The sequence below is a fragment of the Dendropsophus ebraccatus genome, chromosome 5 (genome assembly GCF_027789765.1).
Source record: "Dendropsophus ebraccatus isolate aDenEbr1 chromosome 5, aDenEbr1.pat, whole genome shotgun sequence".
In the NCBI taxonomy this organism is placed as follows: Eukaryota; Metazoa; Chordata; class Amphibia; order Anura; family Hylidae; genus Dendropsophus; species Dendropsophus ebraccatus.
The window spans coordinates 157,929,013-157,949,606 of NC_091458.1; the positions used below are offsets into that span (position 1 = coordinate 157,929,013).

The 20,594-nt window shown below is 44.4% G+C and overlaps 1 protein-coding gene across 1 annotated transcript; it reads right to left on the reverse strand.

Annotated features, from left to right (window-relative positions):
* Positions 1–1,337: 1,337 nt before the first annotated feature.
* Positions 1,338–19,618, reverse strand: RLF (RLF zinc finger). The gene is made up of 8 exons (XM_069971708.1): positions 19,390–19,618; positions 13,612–13,766; positions 13,325–13,406; positions 12,195–12,330; positions 11,163–11,365; positions 9,704–9,840; positions 7,897–8,038; positions 1,338–6,277 (listed from the first exon to the last, which is right to left on the reverse strand). The coding sequence occupies exons 1-8, from the start codon at positions 19,570–19,572 to the stop codon at positions 2,243–2,245; spliced, it is 5,073 nt and encodes a 1,690-aa protein (XP_069827809.1). The 5' UTR covers positions 19,573–19,618; the 3' UTR covers positions 1,338–2,242.
* Positions 19,619–20,594: the final 976 nt, after the last annotated feature.

Below are 20,594 nucleotides of genomic sequence, written 5' to 3' on the forward strand. Positions count from 1 at the left end.
AGGGGGCATTTTTACTGTATGATGGCTCAGGGGGTACCATACCATAGCACAGGTAAAATTATTACTGTATGGGAGCATTAGGGACATTATTTCTATGAGAAACAGATCGCTAATCTCAGGGAGACCAGCCAAACGATAACACTGCCGGCTGCTAGTGAAAGCGCTCAATACAGTGAAATCCTAGGTGCATTGCCCCCTGGGAAACATGAATATGCAGAAGAGCCTGTGGAGCTTCATCAAAGTCTCGAAACACAGGACTAGCCAGATATCCCCAAGATATCCATTATTACTATATGGGGTCATTGGGGACATTATTACTGTATAAGGGCTCAGGAGGGATTTTTAGGGTAGCTTCACAGGTACCGGATTCGCAGCGAAATCCGCTGCGAATCCTGGTACAGTGAAGTTAAATAAGACACATACCCTCAGCAGAATTTTTATTTCACTGCCAGTATGTGATCCGGCCCCTTTAACCCCCCCCCCAGAGCATACATTACCTGCTCTGCGCCAAGGCTGTGTGAGGCTCCCGACTCCCTTCAGTCCCCATCAGCCAATCAGTGCACAGGCAGCACAGATTGGGCGATGGGGACCGACGGAGCCTCACATGCAGCCGCGGCGCATGGGTACTGGCAATGGAATGAAAATTCCGCTTCACTGTACTAGGATTCTCAGCGGATTTCGCTGCAAACTCCCAGTGTGAAATCCACTGCGAATCCAGTACGTGTGAAGCTACCCTTATTGTATGGGGCACAGGAGGGATTATTACTGTGTTGGGGGGCATTAGGGACATTAATACTGTATGGGGCACCGGGGTAAGTGCTAGGAATGCTGCATGCCGCTCTGAAAGTGTAAGATATGCTGCTTGTACGCTTCAATGAATATCAAGGTTGTCTCAGAACTTTGTCCAAGCTTTAATTTAATTTTGGCCCACTGTCTATTTGAGTTTGACACCCCTGCTGTAGAACATACTGTACCTGATACGTACTTGAAGACTGTATATTTTTTTTAATAGAAGTAAAATTACAAGTCTGTGGCACCAGTTGATTTAAAGGATTTTTTTTTTGGGTGGAATACCCCTTTAACTGCAATACCACTCATGACCCAAGATTTGGGGTGGTGCTGTTTTTGCAAGAATGTAGCTGTGTTTTCAGATTTGTCTCAAAATATTACCCATGTGCTAGTATGGTGCGGGACATTTGTACGAGCTACGGCTGTGACAATTTGGAGTCGTTTTATATATTTTCTGTAGAGTCGTGACCACAAAGCATATAGAAGTAATTTTGAATTTTATAAAAATTTGATTTATACCAGTGCAAGTTAAATGCAGTACAAGGCAACTCTAACTCACAATTAATCCTACAACTGATTTCATGTATTTTATTTGTATCTTGACAAGTTCTAAACTTCTGTATGAAAAGAAGCAGACCTATACATACAGAACATATGACATCTCCTACTTATTTTAATAAATGTACATACCCATACTGGAAAAATACAGTCCTGGATATTTATTAAAAAAAAAAAAAAAATAAAATAAAAAAAGTTTCACATTTTTAAACTCAAAAGTAACAAGGAAAACAAAATATTTATTAATGTCGGCAGTGCAAAGAAACAACAACTCAAGGTATGTTCTATTCAAACATAATACAAAAATAAAAAAAAAATTCTAAGCCTACACTCAGTGCAGAAAACCCAGACCTTTCTAAAGTATTTAAGAAAGGAAAATAAAATATGACTTTAGCAAAAAAAAAAAAAAACTTAAAGCCTTATGTTCTAGTAAAAAAATAGATTTTAAAAAGTTGGAATGCTCCATCAAAACAGGTGAAATTGTAATTTATTGAAACAGAACTCAAAAAATATAAGAGGTCGTAGTGTACAATATATTACACAGGGCACATTTTAAGTGCAAATTCATTCAAGTATGAAATCTTGTAACACCCCAAAACTCCCAGACAACCATGCACATTTATTGTCAAAGGAAGCCCCATTATATTGATGTCCTAGCACCAAGTACATTAAACTGCTGGGAAGATCAACCAAAGAGTGTGAACACAGATAAATACATTCATGAAATGTTACATCTAATTGCACAAATGTCTATATGGTACAACTCTTAACAAACAATCCTTCTGTGTCACTCACGAGTTCCCTCAAAATTAACACTGGCAATATTTTATTTTATTTTTTTTTTGAGGGGGAAGAAGGTTATTCATGAAATCCCCAGTTTTTTTTTTTTTTTTTTTCAATTGGAAAACAGATCTATTAGAGGTGCAGTAAAGTCAGAGCGCTCCAAAACAACCACCGGCCTTTGATAAAGCTGGTGGAGTTGTTTTAAAGCTAAGTCACCGCAGTCCGACAACGCTTTATCCAACATTGTCCTTAAGTTTTGTAAAGTGAGTTCGGACGCTGTACTTTTGCCCAGAGACAAACATATCTGTTGGTCGTTCCGATCTTTACAGGGTCGCTTTTGCAAGGAATTCTGTAATTTGCGCTTCTGTGGGTAATTCCACTCAAGTTCCTCAAATTCATCATCCGTGTCTCTACTTTCCTGCAAAAACTTTAGGAAAGAGGACTCAAACCCCATTGGCTTAAAGTTTTGAAGTCCGATCGCTATCTGTATTTGTTCTTGCCGATCGTCTTTTTTAGAGGAGAGCGCAACGGACCCGACAGACTGACGGAGAGGACCCGTTTTGTTTTCCATTTTGCATCCCGCTTGGAAACTTGTACAAGAGACGTTTTCTTTTTCATTAGAATTGTTCAGTCTGTCTTCAGACTTACGGAAATGCCTAATGTCAGACTCATTGAAGTTTGAGATTTCCACGGGACCATTTCTTCTTAGGTCACCATTTGAGTTCCTCAAAGATTCATGCCTTCCATTAGAAGCACGGTGAATATCACTGCGCAATCTAGGAGCGTGTTCATCATCTGAAAGAGACCGCTTTTTCACCTTTGGAAAATTTTTAACACAGTATACCAAGTCAGAGACGTGATGATTGACGTAATCGGAATCTATGACATGCGTGAGTTTGTAATGTCGGATAATACTACTTTCTAGCTTAACAACTGATGAGCAGCCATGTATCATACACGGATATTGTGTATAGTCAATATTTTGGGCACACAATTGCAACGCTTCTTCTCTGGACTTATATTCAACCCCCTCACTTTTGGTCTCCTGAACCTTATCTTTACTCTTTATCTTTTTCTTTTTGTAAACCGGACGTGGGCAACGTTTCGGCTCAATATAATTTTCATCCAGTTCCTCCTCCCTTTTTTTCCGCTTCCTTCTGCCCTCATACAGTTTGTACTTCCTGTGGCGGGACAATATATGCCGGGTGTACTTGGCATGATTTGTAAATACAGCAGTGCAGCCTTCTGCGTCACAGTAAATCTCAGATTCGTCACTTTCGCCATCATCGCTTTCGTCGTCTTCTGTGTCCGTTTTTAAGGGGTTTTCAGTATCTAAGATATTAAATTCCTGCTTATCGCTATCACCTTGTTTGTGGAATTCTCTGTAATGTTTAGCCAGGGCACTGACGCAGATAAAACTTTTTCTGCATTCTTCATATTTACATGTAAATATCTTTCTACATTTGCCATACTCTCTCTTTTGCTCCTTAACTTTTTCCAAACATAAAGACTCCCTGGTATATTGATGTACAAGCTGATAATGACGGACTAAGCCCCGTTGGTTGGCAAAAGAAGAATTGCATGACTCATGAATGCAGTGAAAGGGTTTGTGATATTTATCTAGAATATAGCACAACTTCCCTTGAGCTACCACTCGCCTGCTCCCTCTTCCTTCTCCAGTTGTATCATCATCATCATCATCTCTTGGTGCATCAATCACATTACCAGCCTCATCAGACAATGATTCCCCGCAAGTCTCAGAATTAATATCGTCCTGAGGTGAAGACGCTCTCTTCAGAGTACTGTTAGATTCACTTAAATTAAACTTACGCCAGCACAGTGCCCTTCGTTGACTTAGAATACGGCTTTTAAGTTTCTTATTATCAAGCTTTCCAGAACACGACCTTGTTTTTTCTTTGCTAAGTTGATGCTCTTTCGTATAATGTATTCGAAGTAGGGTACGTCTAGAAAAGTTACTCTGGCAGATATGGCACTCAAAGGGAGAATATTGCTTTTGGAACATGCTCAATTTCAGAGCATTTTCCTTTGTATATTGATGTTTTCTACAATAATGCAATAGAAGGGCATCACTTGTAACAAAAGCGGATCTGCAACCCAAAAGCTCACATGCAAACGGTTTGGCTGCCAGGCGAGATAAGTACTGGCTGAATCCCTTCTCTTTCTTCACGTTGCTGTCTTTTTTAATCACAGAAAAAGTGTTCGAACAGCTGGCTACTGATTCGCGGCCTTGAGGAGAACTGCTTGGTAAGGGTGAATTGGAGGCTTTTAGATTTAGCCTTTGCAAACCTGTGAGAAGTTCATACAAAGTATCCTCAGAAGAAGCAGAACTTTGACAGCTATCGGATGAAGGAATTTCTTCATGTTTGACCTGGGTCTCTGGGTCTGTAAGGTCGTATAAGGTTTCTGAAACTTCTCTTGTTTTATCTTGCTCCTCTTTAACATATGTACTATATTGGCTTTCACCGCTAGTTAAAAGGTTGAGAAGATTATCAGAGTCCCTCATGTACTTAACCATAGGTTTTATTAGCCTCTCACCAACAACTTGCCCATTGTTCTCCTGTCTACATGTGCATTCTGAACTCATTCCATGATATACACATATTTCTGCACTGCTTGAATATTTCAAGTTTCTGTCTTCAAGCTGTGAGCTTGTAGTAGATAGTAAACTTCTGTCTAAAGGAAAATGTACATGGTTGCTATCAGAGCTAAACAGACTTTTGTTCTCATTTCTTAGATCTTTATATAAATCTGTCTTATTCTCAAGGCCATCGCCAGAGCAAGCCAAATGCGTAGCTATGTGATCCTGGAGGTCAGTTCTGCAATAATAAAACTTTTTGCAGGGCGGAAAAGGACATTTGTATGCAGCATCTCGAAAATGTTGCGCTTCGTGATGGTAAAGAAGGCCCAAGTCACCAAACACTAGGTGGCATCCTTCTAGTTCACATTTATACTGAGGGTCCACGTGAGATTGTTTGTGGTGAAGCAGTTGATTAATAGATTTAAATTTTTCATTGCAGTCTATTGACACGCACATGAACGGCAGAGGTCCCAGGTGAAGGTTCGTGTGTTGCCGTAAGTGAAAATTTGAGATAAAATGCCTCCGACAGAAAGCACATTTCTCTCTCAGATTTTTCAAATTTAAGTAATGCTTTGCGTTTTCATCATTGTTTTGATGCTCCGCTTTCAGATGTATACTTAAATACTTGAACTGCTTGAACACTCTGGAGCATCCTGTTCCAGGACACGGATAGACATCTCTGTCCTGCAAATTTTTATCTCTAAGTGTCCTAAAAGTGATGTAACCAGAAGAGTCCTCCTCTTTTTCACCTTCATACTCGATATCTTCCTTAAGTTCAAAGGGCTCGTTTTTCTTTTTAGCGCGATGTCGCATTGGCATCTTCATGTGTTCCATTACATGAGGAACAAACACTTCCTTCTTTTTGAACTTTCTCACACACACAGGACATGTATAAATGTCACCTTCAAAGTGCATCCTGGCATGGTGAAGAATCCTTGCCTCAATTACTTCTCTATTACAGATGAGACATAAAAATTTATATTGTAGCCATCGTTTATATCTTTCAGATGAGCCTATAGGCTTTTTGTTGGCTTTAACACTCTCCATTTCAAGGGAAGCATTTTCTTGGAAATCATTATGTTCAGACAGTGGATCATAGCCACCCAAAGCCATGTTTAGAAAATCTGGCTCATTCACAGAGGGGTCTCCGTAGCTGTCGTCAGAATCCGAAACTTCTTTACCCAGAAGTTTAAGGCAATGTCTTTTCAATGTTTTCCAGGCCCAGAATTCAGGATCAAATGACCAATGACTTTTCAGTGCCAGCAAGAGTTCACAGCGGAGGGAGTTTGAAATAACACTTGATTCTTCAACATGCTTTTGATCAGGCTGAAGAAACAGTTCTTCTAACGTATTTAGGCCTTCAGATGTTGGTTCAAATAGGAATTCTGTGAGTTGGCAGGCCCGTCTCACCTCCAGGTCTTCTGGTAAGAGGCATGCTATTGTTTTGCAGACAGAAGACTTGGTTGCTTCAGTTTCATGTAATGTTGATGTAATCTGAAGTGCTCTTATGCATAACACGATTGATATGGTTAGACCATCATCTCCAGCCTAAAAAACAAAGGGATTTAAAGTAGGTTAGAAAAAAATAAGGGTACATTCACACATACTGCATCGGCTTAAGATTTAATGCAGTCCCACTTTTATCATATGTATAGAAAGCTTAACGTGACACTGTCGCCCACTACTCTACACAGGTGTAAAGGGTACATTTTGCAGTTCTCATACCTTATTTTATATCATAAGTCATGGTTCTTTTTTCTAGTAAAAAGTGATCTATTATCTGCGGATTGTGCTTCATGGATGCATCACCACTTAGCTCCACCCACATCATCATAGGCCCCATCCCTCTGTGAAGTCATTGATGCATAGGCCCCACCCACTCTGTGGCCATTGGAGTGGGCCGACCTAGAGTGAGTGGGGCCTAGACTTTTAAGCCAGCCCTGTTTCCTATTGCCATCCTCCTTGTTATCCTCAGGGGTTGGGTTCATCAGAGCCCAACCCCAAATTCTGATTGCCTCTTACTGGCCAAACAACCCCTTTAAACTAATATGGCACTCCTATATTTTACAGTGTCCCTGTCATTATAAATCTAAATCCACAGTAGATGTGATATAAAGAAAGTTTAAATTCACACTTTTTGTTGTTATCATGCTTTATAACAAAGCTATGAACACTAAACGCAGGAAGTCCCAGTTATCTGCACTCACAGAGAAGGCAGTCATTTGACTGACAGACACTTTGAGCCATGACACTCTACTAGCTGGGTCAAAAAGCTGCTTTCAGGAGACTGGACCTGGATACAAGTAAGTATAGCTTTGTTTTAAAGTATAATAACCAATAAAAAAAAATTTGCAAACTTGCTTTATATCACACATCTATGTTAAGTAATACCGACAGGTACACTTTAAGCCAATGGCCTGAGTACATCACAGATTTAGTGTCCTCAAAGCAAGTCACTTTACATTAATAACAAAAACAAAAGACGTGACAAACTGCGAACGCCATCCCTGTGTCCTCTTTCCCTATGCTCGGCTGCAGTGTGGGTGCAGACTAACCACTCTGCTAGCTCCAATACACACAGCAAACATAAGATCCTACAATCCTAGCTTACTGTAGCAAACCTTAAGAAGTTGTCAGACCACTACTGGGCAGACTGAGTTCAGCATTTTTGCTGGCCAAAAAGTCTGCAAACTGCACAGGCTGTTTCTTAGCGCTTCCTGCTCACTCACCTCCCCCTGCCTTCCCCCCTCCACAGGCTTTCATGGCCAGTGCATGGCAGTCCTCACCCTGCTTTAAAGGTGGCTATACATCTTCTAAAACTGAGAGCTGAACCTTTGGCCAACAGTTATCTGTCCTGTCCTCCCCATACACAGGAACATTTGGCGTGGCCAAGTATTCCTATGTTCTCTATAGGAAAGAGAAAGGTAACCCGCAGCTCTGGGAAAACAGCCTTGTGAGTACAGAAGTTTGTTTTTTTTAAACAAATCTATTGCAAAAATTCATTTCTATTAATTTCCGCAAAATTTTTTGAAATTACAGTTATACTCAGGGGGATTGGAGGGTGAAAACTGGTCAGTAGGAAGAATGCATGCACAGTAGTGGATTTCTACACTAGGGTACATATCACATAGGCATTATTTTGCTTTATCAGATCATTTACCACTTACCTCTGTATGTACAATTTTAATAAGAAAAAATAAGTGCTGACACGTCTTGGCAATTGTACCAAACTGCCTACATCTTTCAAGAAAAGTAGTCAAAGATGGATCAATTCTTCTCTGCAGCTTGCTCCAAAACAAAGTCAGCTCCCTGAAATATAGATGCAGTACATTAGTATATTAATGTAAAAACATACAAAACCCACACAATCCATACAACTTTACAAATACCAAATTAGGTCAAAATTCAACATCAAAAACAAAACCACCACTGTGCTTGGTATAAAAAAAAAAACGAAACACCACACACACACAGTTTTGCTATTGGGTATTGCTTTTTGTTTACAGCATTTACTCGAGAATAGGTCATATTTTAAAGGGAATTATCCGGCCTAAAATATAGATGGCCAAGCCACCACTGCCGATCTGCGCAGTCACAGCACCAGAGATAAACGCTGTACTTGAGCTGAAAGACTCTGCTCCATACACTGTAGTGGTAGTGCTGGGTGACAGCAGAGCAGCTGACATTCACTTCAGTAGCATCTCAATACTAACAGTGTACATACAGATGAGTCTTCTTAACTTATTCAGCCCTTGCAGTTGAAGAGGAATGGGGCCCCCCAGAGCCCTAGTGATTTGTGAATAAGTGATAAATTGTTTGGTTTGAAAATCCCTTTACAGCTAATGGCTGAACATTAAATCTTAAAAAGGAGAAGTCCAGCTAAATTTATTACAGTGTTGTATTGCTCCCCAAAAGTTATACAAATCCCCAATATACACTTATTACGGGAAATGCTTATAAAATGCTTTTGTCCCTGCACTTACTACTGCATCAAGGCTTCACTTCCTGGATAACATGGTGATGTCACTTCCTAGATAACCTAGTGATGTCACAAGCAGACTCCCAGAGCTGTGCGGGCTGTGGGTGCTGTAGAGGATGATGGCAGGGGGATGCTCAGTGTCCCTCCAGTGCCCTGTGTCCCTCAGTGTCCCTCTGCTATCATCCTCTCCAGCAGCCACAGCCCGCACAGCTCTGGGAGTCGGGAAGTGACATCACCATGTTATCCAGGAAGTGACATCACCTTGTTATCCAGGAAGTGACATCACCATGCTAACCAGGAACTGACATCACCATGCTAACCAGGAACTGACATCACCATGCTATCCAGGAAGTGTAGCCTTGATGCAGTAGTAAGTGCAGGGAAAAAGCACTTTATAAGCATTTCCCATAATAAGTGTATATTAGTGATATATAGCTTTTGGGGAGCAATACAATACTTTTAGGAAAAATTTTCCCTGGACTTTAATTTAATAAGTGCAAGACAAAAGCAGTACAAACTGCCATAGTAATGCAATTTACTTGCTAGGAAAAGGCTCCATACACAACTAGACTTATGTTAGCCCAAACCAGGCACTCGTGGCAGATTGGGCCCACCCTTATTCGGTATATGGGGCTTTCTAGAACAACCACCACCAACAGATGTCAGTGGTGACAGGAGGAGGAGCCATGATGGAAAATCACGACCAACCCCTTTGTTCAGAGAGATAAGCTGCGGCCTACTCCTCCCAATAGAGAACATAGGAATGCTTGGCTGTGCCGAATGTTCCTGTGTATGACTCCAGTTACTGAAGGTGTATAGGGGCCTTAAGAAGCCTTTTAAAATACATTCATATAGATTGACTACAAGGGAAATCTCAGCAGCCATGTGTTTTTCTACGCCTGGATAACCCTTTAATGATGCTTTTTAAAAGGTGTCACACAGGATTAAGAATATGGTCAGGCTACAAAAAAAGAAAGTAGGAAACAGGCACTCACCAGGAGAAAGCAGTGACTTCATTCTGTAGCTGCTGTGTAAGGTAGGTGGTACAGAGAATAAAGGCAGCATTGACTTGTCCTTCAGATTCCAGATTACATATTGTATCCAGAACATCCTTTCCATCCATTTTTGAAATCTGCACAAAATGAAAAGTGAAAAAGCAAACTAATAAATTAATCCAATATATTGTGGAAGGTTATCCAAGATAAGGAAGATGAATGAGTTACACATGTTACAATGCAAACCCAACCAGTACCCCAGATCAGCCTGCTCACAGCTAATAGAGAGAGTTTATATGGTACAAAAATATCAACAAAATCAGGGAGATCATGTAAAACTAAAATAAAAAAAAAACATGTTCTGTTTTGGGAAACTAAGATGTCTTTTTTTTTTTTAATTCTCATTTTAAAGGGTACATCAAGGGGTTGGCTACATAATAGTAACATTAATCAGGGTACTGTATTAGGGTATGCACTGTACTTACTGGCAATTCCACCGTGGGTGCCTGATAGCACTGAGGATGCTGATTAAAGGGGCACTCCAGTTAAAGTCTTTCTTTCAAATCAACTGGTTTCAGAAGGTTATATAGATTTGTAATTTACTTCTATTTACAAATTTAAATTCTAGAATTTCTATACTTATCAGCTGCTGTATGTCCTGCAGGAAATGTTTTCTTTCCAGACTGACACAGTGCTCTCTGCTGCCACCTCTGTCCATGTCAGGAACTGTCCAGAGCAGCAGCAAATCCGCATAGAAAACATTTCCTGCTCTGGACAGTTCCTGACATGGACAGAGGTGGCAGCAGAGAGCGCTGTGTCAGACTGGAAAGAAAACATTTCCTGCGGGACATACAGCAGCTGATAAGTATGGGAAGACTTGGGATTTTTTATTTGGAAGTAAATTACAAATCTGTATAACTTTCTAAAACCAGTTGATTTGAAAGATTTTCGCTGGAGTACCCCTTTAAGGTGTCACCGTTCAGCATGCTGAGGACAGCAGAGCATGGGGGAGAGGCCTCTTAGAGCAAACAGGGGGCAACTGTCAGTGAATAAAGTACATAGCCTAATATAGTATACCCAGATTCATTTTATTATAGCATGGCCAACCCCTCTGGCTCATCATTAGAGAACCGGGTTCGGGTTCAAGTTCATCCGAACCCGAACGATCGGTATTTGATTAGCGGCGGCTGCTGAAGTTGGATAAAGCTCTAAGGTTGTCTGGAAAACATGGATACAGCCAATGACTATATCCATGATTTCCACATAGCCTTAGGGCTTTATCCAACTTCAACAGCCATCGCTAATCAAATGCCGAAAGTTCGGGATCGGATGGACTTCAGCATGCTCCAGGTTCGCTCATCTCTACTCATCATACACAGCGCGCGGTCAGCCTGCCCAGTCATATAAAAAAAAGTCAATTCCTGCTAAAATAAATTTCCTTATGAACCTTTACACATACCTCTTTAAAAGCCTCTTCATTTGGCAGCATTGTACAAAGGCATGTGATAAAGGACTGACGGAAAAAGAAATTGCCTGAAGTCTCTGCACTTTCAGAGAGAAATCTGGAGAGAAGCATGGCTTGCTCTATGCAGTTTGTCTTCATTAAATGTTTCACACGCATCTGTAGAAAACAGGGGCCTTCTAGTGATATCCAATTAGAAACTGGTGCGGGGGGGGGGAAGAAAAAAAAAAAGAAGATCTTTAAGATCAGGCAAAACCAGAAAAAGTATACACAAAAACCAATATTACACCCGGAGGTGATGTAGGTGAGAGAACCTGCAGCTCTGTGCCTATATTCCTTCTCACTGACACCGTGCCTCCACAGCCACCTTTGGCATTATGAACCGGGCTCTATTTTTTTAAACCTGACCTCTCTGACTCTCTCTGTTGTAATAACTTTGTGACAGCTAAACTTATCCAAGTGATTCTGAGACTGTTTCCTGACAAAGCATACTTCACGTCAGGAGTAAATTTTGGTTGATAAATTAAACCTTTTGCTTGTAACAAACTCTTAAAATGTTAAAAAAAAAAAAAAAAAAAAAAAGGAGTATACTACCAGGAGCGATGATTAGAGACAACATAGAGCAAAAGATTTATGTGTTGTGCTTACTATAACTGGGCCGCCTCTGAACTCCTCCCACACACACACAAGAGGAGATCAGAGCCAGGAGAGCTGTCAGAGGCCGCCCCTCTGATCCACCTGTACAGAAGGGGATTCTTTACTGTAAGAGCAGTGAGACTATGGAACTCCTTCTACTGCTTCCTCTGCATCAACACTATAGGGCAGGGGTGGGGAACCTCCAGCCCGCAGGCCGCATCTGGCCCCTGAGACCTTCTGATGCGGCCCGCGGCTCTCCTGTGACGTGCGCCACTCTGGTGGGGCAGGAGCCGGCATACACAGCATCTTCCTGTGTCTGTGATGGCTGCTGTCTTCATCCCTACAAACTAGGTAACTATAATTATATGGTTAAATCCTACTAGGCATTCTTACCTTCATCAGGCTGTACTGTCTGTCGAGACAAGATTTTAACTAGAGCTGGATTTTTCCACGCGCTGCCATGCTTCAGGTTATCAACAAGCAGTTGCAAATTGCTATGTCCAAACTCTAGTAATATGCCCTGGGAATCCTAAAAATAAAAAAAAAAATTTGTAAGAAATTATAAAGTGCTGCTTGCCACTTGACTCTGCCTTGACGTAAAGCTGCACCCAAATGGGCCACCGCTGACACCAGTCATCGGCAGGGTGACCACTCCCTTGCCTCGACACGTCACAGTGAGCAGCAGGGATTGGGCACCATTGCAATGGCAGCAGCAGGTACAGACAGTGCTTACATCTACAAACCAAAGACCTGTTCACCTTCTAACAAGACAGATAACACAGCTGTGGGTTAGTGGCTGGGATGTACGCAGCAGGAGAATTCACCTGCCTGTTAAAATACTCAAGATGGTGATCATTACCTGCCAGAATATTTAAAGGGGGCACAACTTCAGGATAGAATTTCTAATACACTTAACATTTCTTTATACACGTGCACAGATATTGGTTCAAGACCATATTAACCAGTTAAGTGACTGGCCTATTTTCGGCCATCGTGGTGTTCCAAGTGCCACAGCACAAAAATGAGCCCTCACACAGCCCTACAGACAAAGATAAAATTACATGAATAAGAATAGGAAAACTTAAAGGGAAATTGAGAGCATGGATGTATATATCTATGCTGCCAGTTTCCAGATGCCTATCACACAAGTATCGCGTACATACCTTTAGCGAGGCTGTGTGATCCGGCATCTTTGGTAAAAATATTCTTTATTCTGGGCTGACAGAGGTGGTTCTATGACATTGTCAGCCCAGAATGAAGAAAACTTCCCCTTTTAACAATGTTGCTCCATAACACTTCCCCTTTAAGGTTTGCAGGAACAGACTGACTTTAGGTTAATGTTATTTTTTTTGCCATTTTTTGTCAACACACACACAGCACAATGCAGATTTTTGGATTCATCGCTAGCATGATAAGCCAGTGTTAAGATTCATAGACCACCCCCAACATTGTTCCACAACATTTCATTTTACTGACCAGATATAATAAGTCACCAGAAATATTAAAGTAACGATTTAACTCACCATAACAGACTTTTTAAAGCGTAACCCAAAATCACATAAAAAGTCATCTTCAGTCATAGAAAGGATCACTTCGAAACAACTCCTGAAGGAAGAAACATGACAATGAAGAGGTGGCACAAAGCAGAAGATTCACGTAGACACACACAATCATGTCCCCAAACAATTTCCTTTTTAACGTTTTCTTAAGAAACTGAAAGCATGAACTACTAAAATAAAAAAAAAATATATAACACGTGTTTACAAAAGGAAATTCTAGTGTACAGACACATGCATAATGATTCACTTACAATACGAGCCTTTCGATAAGAAGCAAAACATCTTCACACTCTGTGGTCAGGTAAGGCCGGGCATTTGCAAAACATTTTAGAGCAGTTCCGTACACATCTGTATAAAGTATGAGATTTTCAGAAGCGGTCTGATCTTCAGAGCACTGCACTAATACCTGAAAGGAAAAAAAAATGGTGGGTGAGTAGACAGAAAATTTCTTAAACAAATCAGAAAAAAAATATAAACTCATGATACAAAATTCCCTACATGACATTTAAACTCAAAAAATTGAAGTACGCGCCAAGGAGAAATATATAAAATAAATTAACACCCAAGCACGGCATAACAAAAAACTTCTGACATGTTAAAAGTTTTTATTGGTGTTCAGACCCCGACCAATCAGGAGAACGAGCAGGAAGAAAAGCACGACCGTGACTGACATATCAAATGTGTTTTTGGTGACTGCTCCCACATACAGGGGTCACATCTTCCTGATGTTGCCCAATATCATACGGTAACAAACGCGTCATTTTAGCAGTTCGAAAGTTTCCCATATCAATCTACGTTTGTCCAATTATGGACAACAAACAAATCAACAAATCTGTCTATAATAATAATGTTAAAAAAAAGAAAAAAAAAACAAAAAACAATAGACTACATAGGCATGTACATATCAGCACTTGTCTCATGCGATTCCCAGACTACCACATATTCACCTTTGTTGAGCGTAAAGGCCCTATTCCACGGAACGATTATCGTTTGTAAACTCGCTCCAACGACCGCACATTAACGATCACTAAATGATTTTTTTTAGCGAACGATAACACATAACGCACGTGGGTACGTGAACGATATATGTAGTGTAACGATTATTTTGCGGTCGTTACATGGTCGTTTAAAACGTTCGCCGGGTTGATCATGACCATGACCATTTTTTTTAAACCTTTTTACGAACGACAAAGATTTCTAATTTTACGAACCGATTAGCGAATTATCTTTCAAAGACCAACAATTTTTTTCGACATGCTGAAAAACTATTTTGAACGACAATATAGCTATTTCGCCTTTGTCGTTCGCTCGCTTACACCAATTCCACGAAGTGATTATCGTTAACGAGCGGTCGTTGGAGCGAGTTTATGAACGATAATCGTTCCGTGGAATAGGGCCTTAAGTCAGTCTGTATCTCCAGAATGGTATAAGCATTATCAGACCCCTCCTGGCAGCCCTCAGCCCCCTCCTCTTCCCACCAAGTTCTGTCCTCCGTGTCGCTGGTTATATATCTCTCCACGCACAGAGCGTAGCCGAAGCCATCAATTCTGCCCCATCTACAGACACTCTGTTAGTCCAATAATTCCTTAGAACCTTCTCCCGCCTCACACGGCCAGCGTCCACTACCTCCTTTGCGCATCCTATAAAATGTAGGTTCCCATGGTTTTTGGTGCTTCCCTCTTCTAAAAAATGACAGAGAAACCTGAGAGACCTGTCACACGGAGACGAGCTGGAGCCGCATTACAGAAGAATAAAGAGACTCTGCAGTGAGCCGGGTCTCATACTCTCCTATCTCTGCAAAGAAACAGCTTTACAGGAAATCTACCATGTCAGAGGCGAAAGAGAAAGAAGACCGTTCACACACAGTAACTGGCACAACAAAATAGGTTCGGCAAAGATATACACAAGAGCCTCTATATTCCTACCATCAACTACTCACAGGTATATCCAACCTTCTGCAATAAACAACAAGCTGCGTTAAAACAGAAACAGGCGTAAGCTGCTCCCAGCAACCAATCACAGCTCGGCTTTTATTTTACTAGGGTTGAAAGCTGAGCTGTGATTGGCTACTCTGGAAAAACTCACACCAGTTTCTATTTTCCACACTGATAAATCTGGACCATACGTTATATTATTGCTGCACTGTAATAAATGTAAAAGTGCGAACAATGAAGAACAACCTTATAAAGTGACAAACACTCCCGAGGCAAAGTGTAATATAAAGTGTAGTCAGAAAGTCATCACAGGGTAAAATGCACCTATATCAACAAGTCATGGTAGGAGAAAGCGGGGATTGGAGTCCACCGAACTCCACACATCCCATGCCCACATGAGACTTTTCACACACCTAGGACCCTGCTGTTATGTCGGTTCCTGGAAGTTTAACCCTTTACATGCTGCGGCCAATAAAGACTATGGAAATGACAAATGTCTCACACGTATTACAGTCAGGATCCTGCTGCTCTAGCAGGACAAGTCAGCACTCCTATCAGGTGAGTAAACCTAATGACAGGTATCCTTTAAAGTAAATGTACCATTAGGTACATTTTCTTTTATATGACCCATAGATAGAACGGTGCAGGGAAGCCGGTGCCGCGGTCCGTTTTTCCAAACCGTGGGCCGATTCCCATGTATGGCGCCTTTCTAGCCACGGCTACAGGGCTGAAGCACTGGAGGCTCTGTATGACGCAGCCTTCATAACTGAGGGCAACAGGTTATCAAACAAAGCAGCACATAGGGGATTACTGAGTCTATAGCTTTCAAATACTAAATTTTAAAGGGGTACTCTGGGCTAGGGGTATTTTTACGGTATGGCCGGGGAGGGGTTGGATATAGACGCCGCTGGTCACTTACCTCCCTGGTTCCAGCTGCGGGTCACGGATCGCACCGCCCTGTTCTCCCGTCCGACTGCCGCTTCCTGGTCTGAGCTGCGGCTTGAGACATAACGTCTCAAGGCCGCTCAGCCATTCAGCGGTCGTATCGGGGTCCCGCCTCTGCCACTGAATGGCTGAGCTGCCTTGAGACATCACGTCTTAAGCCGCAGCTCAGACCAGGATGCGGCAGCGAGACGGGAGGTGCGATCTGGGACCCAGCGCTGGAACTGGGGAGGTAAGTGTCTATATCCTCCCCCTTCCTGGCCATACTGTAAAAAATACCCCTAGCCCAGAGTACCTCTTTAATAAAGGCTTGTACAGTAGAAATATGTTTAATTTAGCCTAATACATCTTTCTGTGGGACACCACCCCTTTAAGGACCTGTTCACAGATCCCTAATCCTATTGATTTTTCTTTTATATTTTAATAGATAGGTTACCAGATCCATAGTTTTTCAGTAGGGCTTCAGTCATGGTTAACTGTGTATGGGCTCCATGATTTGTGCTTCCGAGGTACGGATACATCGAGAAAAGATGACACCAACATATCCCTACTCGGATCGACAGGGGCCCTATTTATTTTAATGGCCCAAGAGATTTGAGCTAAAATCAGGATGCATCACTGCAGAATATGTTGGCGATATAAGAAATAGTGGTGATCCAATATCACAATCAGGTTCGGCACTCCGTTCAGGGCTGTGCACGCAGTAGGGAAGAGATCCCAAGTAGAATCTCAAAATGAAAATCTCAGCACTCACCATTCAAATTTGCTTGTAGTATTTATTGCATTTTAGATTTGAAACAAATGATACAGGACGCGTTTCGGCTCACGCCTCACTGAGGCAGTCGACAAAGGCGTGAGCCTAAAAGCGTCCTGTATCATTTATGTTTTTAAATCTGAAATGCAATAAATACTACAAGCAAATCTGAATGGTGAGTGCCGAGATTTTCATTTTGAGAGTGGTGATGACGTTACAGAAAGCAGAGAGGACTATACATTGTCCAGATGACAACTGTGGAGATCAGTGGAGGTGAGTATCACTATATTTTATTTTTCTATTACCCCCAGTCATATTCTATGTAATTTCTTATTCCCCCGACAATCCGATTCCCAAAAGACCGACACTAATCCCACTATAACTGGTGTGATCTACCAACATTGCTGGGATCTGCGGCCAGCTTTACGCTGACAAAGAAACCTACCAGGGCCAGGGACGGTGAATCTCGGTCCTCCAGCTGCTGCAAACCTACAATTCCCATCAGGCCAAAACAATAAAAGACATGGCGACGGCCGCCCGGGTATTATGGGAACTGTAGTTTCTCAACAGCTGGAGTGCTGAGGCTGCCATCACTGCTACAGCCTAGGTTCACAATAGGTAAACAACGGCCATCATTGTACAAATAGCAGCAGATATTTAAAAATAAGGTTCATTGTTTGCACAACGGCCCTTATTATGAAAAACGGACGTCGTTTTTACATAGTGTGAACCTGGCTGTAGGCAGAAGCCAGTTCCATGGCCTCTCTGCTATATACTGGAATCTGGCAGCGGCTCCGCTCTCCGACCTTTTCCCTGGGTGCCTGTTGTTCCGTGATGCACAAGCCGCCGCTCTCCCCAGCCGACCTGCTCTATTATTGATTCCCTGTGGCGGCTGGAGCTATTCTGGGCACAGCAATCCGCTATGGAGCTGTTAGCGATGCCCTGATGTCCTACTGGAGGGGGCACAGTCACCCGGAGCTCCTGTCAGCAGGTTAGGCAGTGACCAAAGGTTACAGGTGCCCTGCTGGTGGCTGCAGTCCACGGGGGAGGCCTCCCTGCAGATGCGGCCGTGCTCTCCGCACCGCTGCCCCCAGGCTCCCTCCTCTCCTGCCCCCCGCAGGTTCCCTACTCTCCTGCCCCCCCAGGCTCCCTACTCTCCTGCCCCCCCCCCCCTCTCCTGCCCCCCCGGCTCCCTCCTCTCCTCTCCTGCCCCCCCCAGGCTCCCTACTCTCCTGCCCCCCCCAGGCTCCCTACTCTCCTGCCCCCCCCAGGCTCCCTACTCTCCTGCCCCCCCCAGGCTCCCTACTCTCCTGCCCCCCCCAGGCTCCCTACTCTCCTGCCCCCCCCAGGCTCCCTACTCTCCTGCCCCCCCCAGGCTCCCTACTCTCCTGCCCCCCCCCAGGCTCCCTACTCTCCTGCCCCCCCCCAGGCTCCCTACTCTCCTGCCCCCCCCAGGCTCCCTACTCTCCTGCCCCCCCCAGGCTCCCTACTCTCCTGCCCCCCCCAGGCTCCCTACTCTCCTGCCCCCCCCCAGGCTCCCTACTCTCCTGCCCCCCCCAGGCTCCCTACTCTCCTGCCCCCCCCCGGCTCCCTACTCTCCTGCCCCCCCCAGGCTCCCTACTCTCCTGCCCCCCCCAGGCTCCCTCCTCTCCTGCCCCCCCAGCTCCCTCCTCTCCTGCCCCCCAGCTCCCTCCTCTCCTGCCCCCCCAGGTTCCCTCCTCTCCTGCCCCCGGTTCCCTCCTCTCCTGCCCCCCCCCGGTTCCCTCCTCTCCTGCCCCCCCCCGGTTCCCTCCTCTCCTGCCCCCCCCGGTTCCCTCCTCTCCTGCCCCCCCAGGTTCCCTCCTCTCCTGCCCCCCCAGGTTCCCTCCTCTCCTGCCCCCCGGTTCCCTCCTCTCCTGCCCCCCCGGTTCCCTCCTCTCCTGCCCCCCAGGTTCCCTACTCTCCTGCCCCCAGGTTCCCTCCTCTCCTGCCCCCCAGGTTCCCTACTCTCCTGCCCCCCCAGGTTCCCTCCTCTCCTGCCCCCCAGGTTCCCTACTCTCCTGCCCCCCCCAGGTTCCCTCCTCTCCTGCCCCCCCAGGTTCCCTCCTCTCCTGCCCCCCGGTTCCCTCCTCTCCTGCCCCCCAGTTCCCCTCCTCTCCTGCCCCCCGGTTCCCTCCTCTCCTGCCCCCCCAGGTTCCCTCCTCTCCTGCCCCCGATGGCCGCCGTCCTCCCCGCTGACCCATATTCCCTGTGACATGGGTGAATGAATTGAGCAGAGGGCCCTCCCCCAGAACCCGCCCCCATCACTCACTGTCAGCAACCAAAATAACAGCACACGGGCTCTCACAATGACACCGGCGCTCCCCCCGGGGCCGCCCCCTCCGCACCGGGCCCCCCGGTCCCCCCTCAGCAGCTCTCACCTCACACAGCCGCCTGCAGTACACAGCGGAGGACGGCGCCGACACTTCCTCCTCCTCCCTCAGCCTATCCTCCAGCTCCCGCAGCGTCTCCGCCAGGCGGCCGGCCTCTAGCGGGGAAGGTGCCGGGGCTACCGTCCGCCCGTTGGGAAGCCCCGCTCCGGACTCTCCCTTCCCGTCCGCCATCTTCTCTCGCCTTTGCCGCGCGTAGGCAACACACTCGCACACTCACTCTCTCGTCACGTGATTCGGCGTCGGTAGAGCGACGTCATCACCAGGGAGACCGGCGTAGGGAACGCCTATTCTATCCACGTAACGCGCCGCCCCCAAACACTAGAGCGCCTCCCATACAGCGCGGCCATTTTGTTTGTTGACATGAGTAGGAAAACATATAGTACTGGTTGATTTTCCGGAGTGACGTGTACCCGCCTCCCCCTCCAAGCTGTAATAGGGCATGTCAGTGCAATGACTAGAGGTGGGAAGTCCTCAATACCCACATTTAGTGATAGTAATTGTTCCAGAGACATTGCCCTCACAACCAGTGTAACCATGACAATGGGGTGCTCAGTGCATGTCCCCTCATAGAGGTGAGGAGCACTTCCTAGTCTACCTGCAGGTGAACTTCTGGTGTGAGCTTAAAGATGAATGGGTCCAAATGGCGTCCACCTCAGGGTTCTTAACTCGGATCAGAGATTGCTGCCCCCCTAACAAATCTGTATAGCCAATCTCTCCTAACAGGACATGTTACTGATGGATGGAGAACGGCCAATGTTATACCCATCCACAAGAAGGTGATTAGAGAAGAGCCCAGTAACTACAGGCCAGTGAGCCTAACATCTGTAGTAGTTAAAATGATGGAAACTCTTCTAAAAAAAGAAGACAGCGGATCACCTAAGAATCAGCAATGTGATGGATCCAAACCAGCAAGGCTTTACTGGGGGAACATCATGTCAGACTAATCTCATTGATTTTGTCACAAAAGTGCTGGATGAAGGTGCCAGGGCTGCCGCCTACCTGGACTTCGGCAAAGCCTTTATACAAATCCCCATAAAGAGCTGATAGAAAAAATTGGACATACTCCCTGGATAGTTCAGTGGATTTGTTCTTAAGGATAGATATCAGAAGGTTTTTGTTAATGGTGTATATTCTTAGACTGGTTACAAGTGGCCACACGGGTCTGTTCTGGATCCTGTTCAGTTTAATATGTT

Coding starts and splice junctions, on each gene's coding strand:
- RLF (XM_069971708.1), bottom strand. CDS start 19,572: ATGGCGGACGGGAAGGGAGAGTCCGGAGCGGGGCTTCCCAACGGGCGG. Junction 13,767..19,389: donor ACTGCAGGCGGCTGTGTGAG/GTGAGAGCTGCT, acceptor TTTTCCTTTCAG/GTATTAGTGCAGTGCTCTGA. Junction 8,039..9,703: donor GAAGTCACTGCTTTCTCCTG/GTGAGTGCCTGT, acceptor TCTATATTTCAG/GGAGCTGACTTTGTTTTGGA.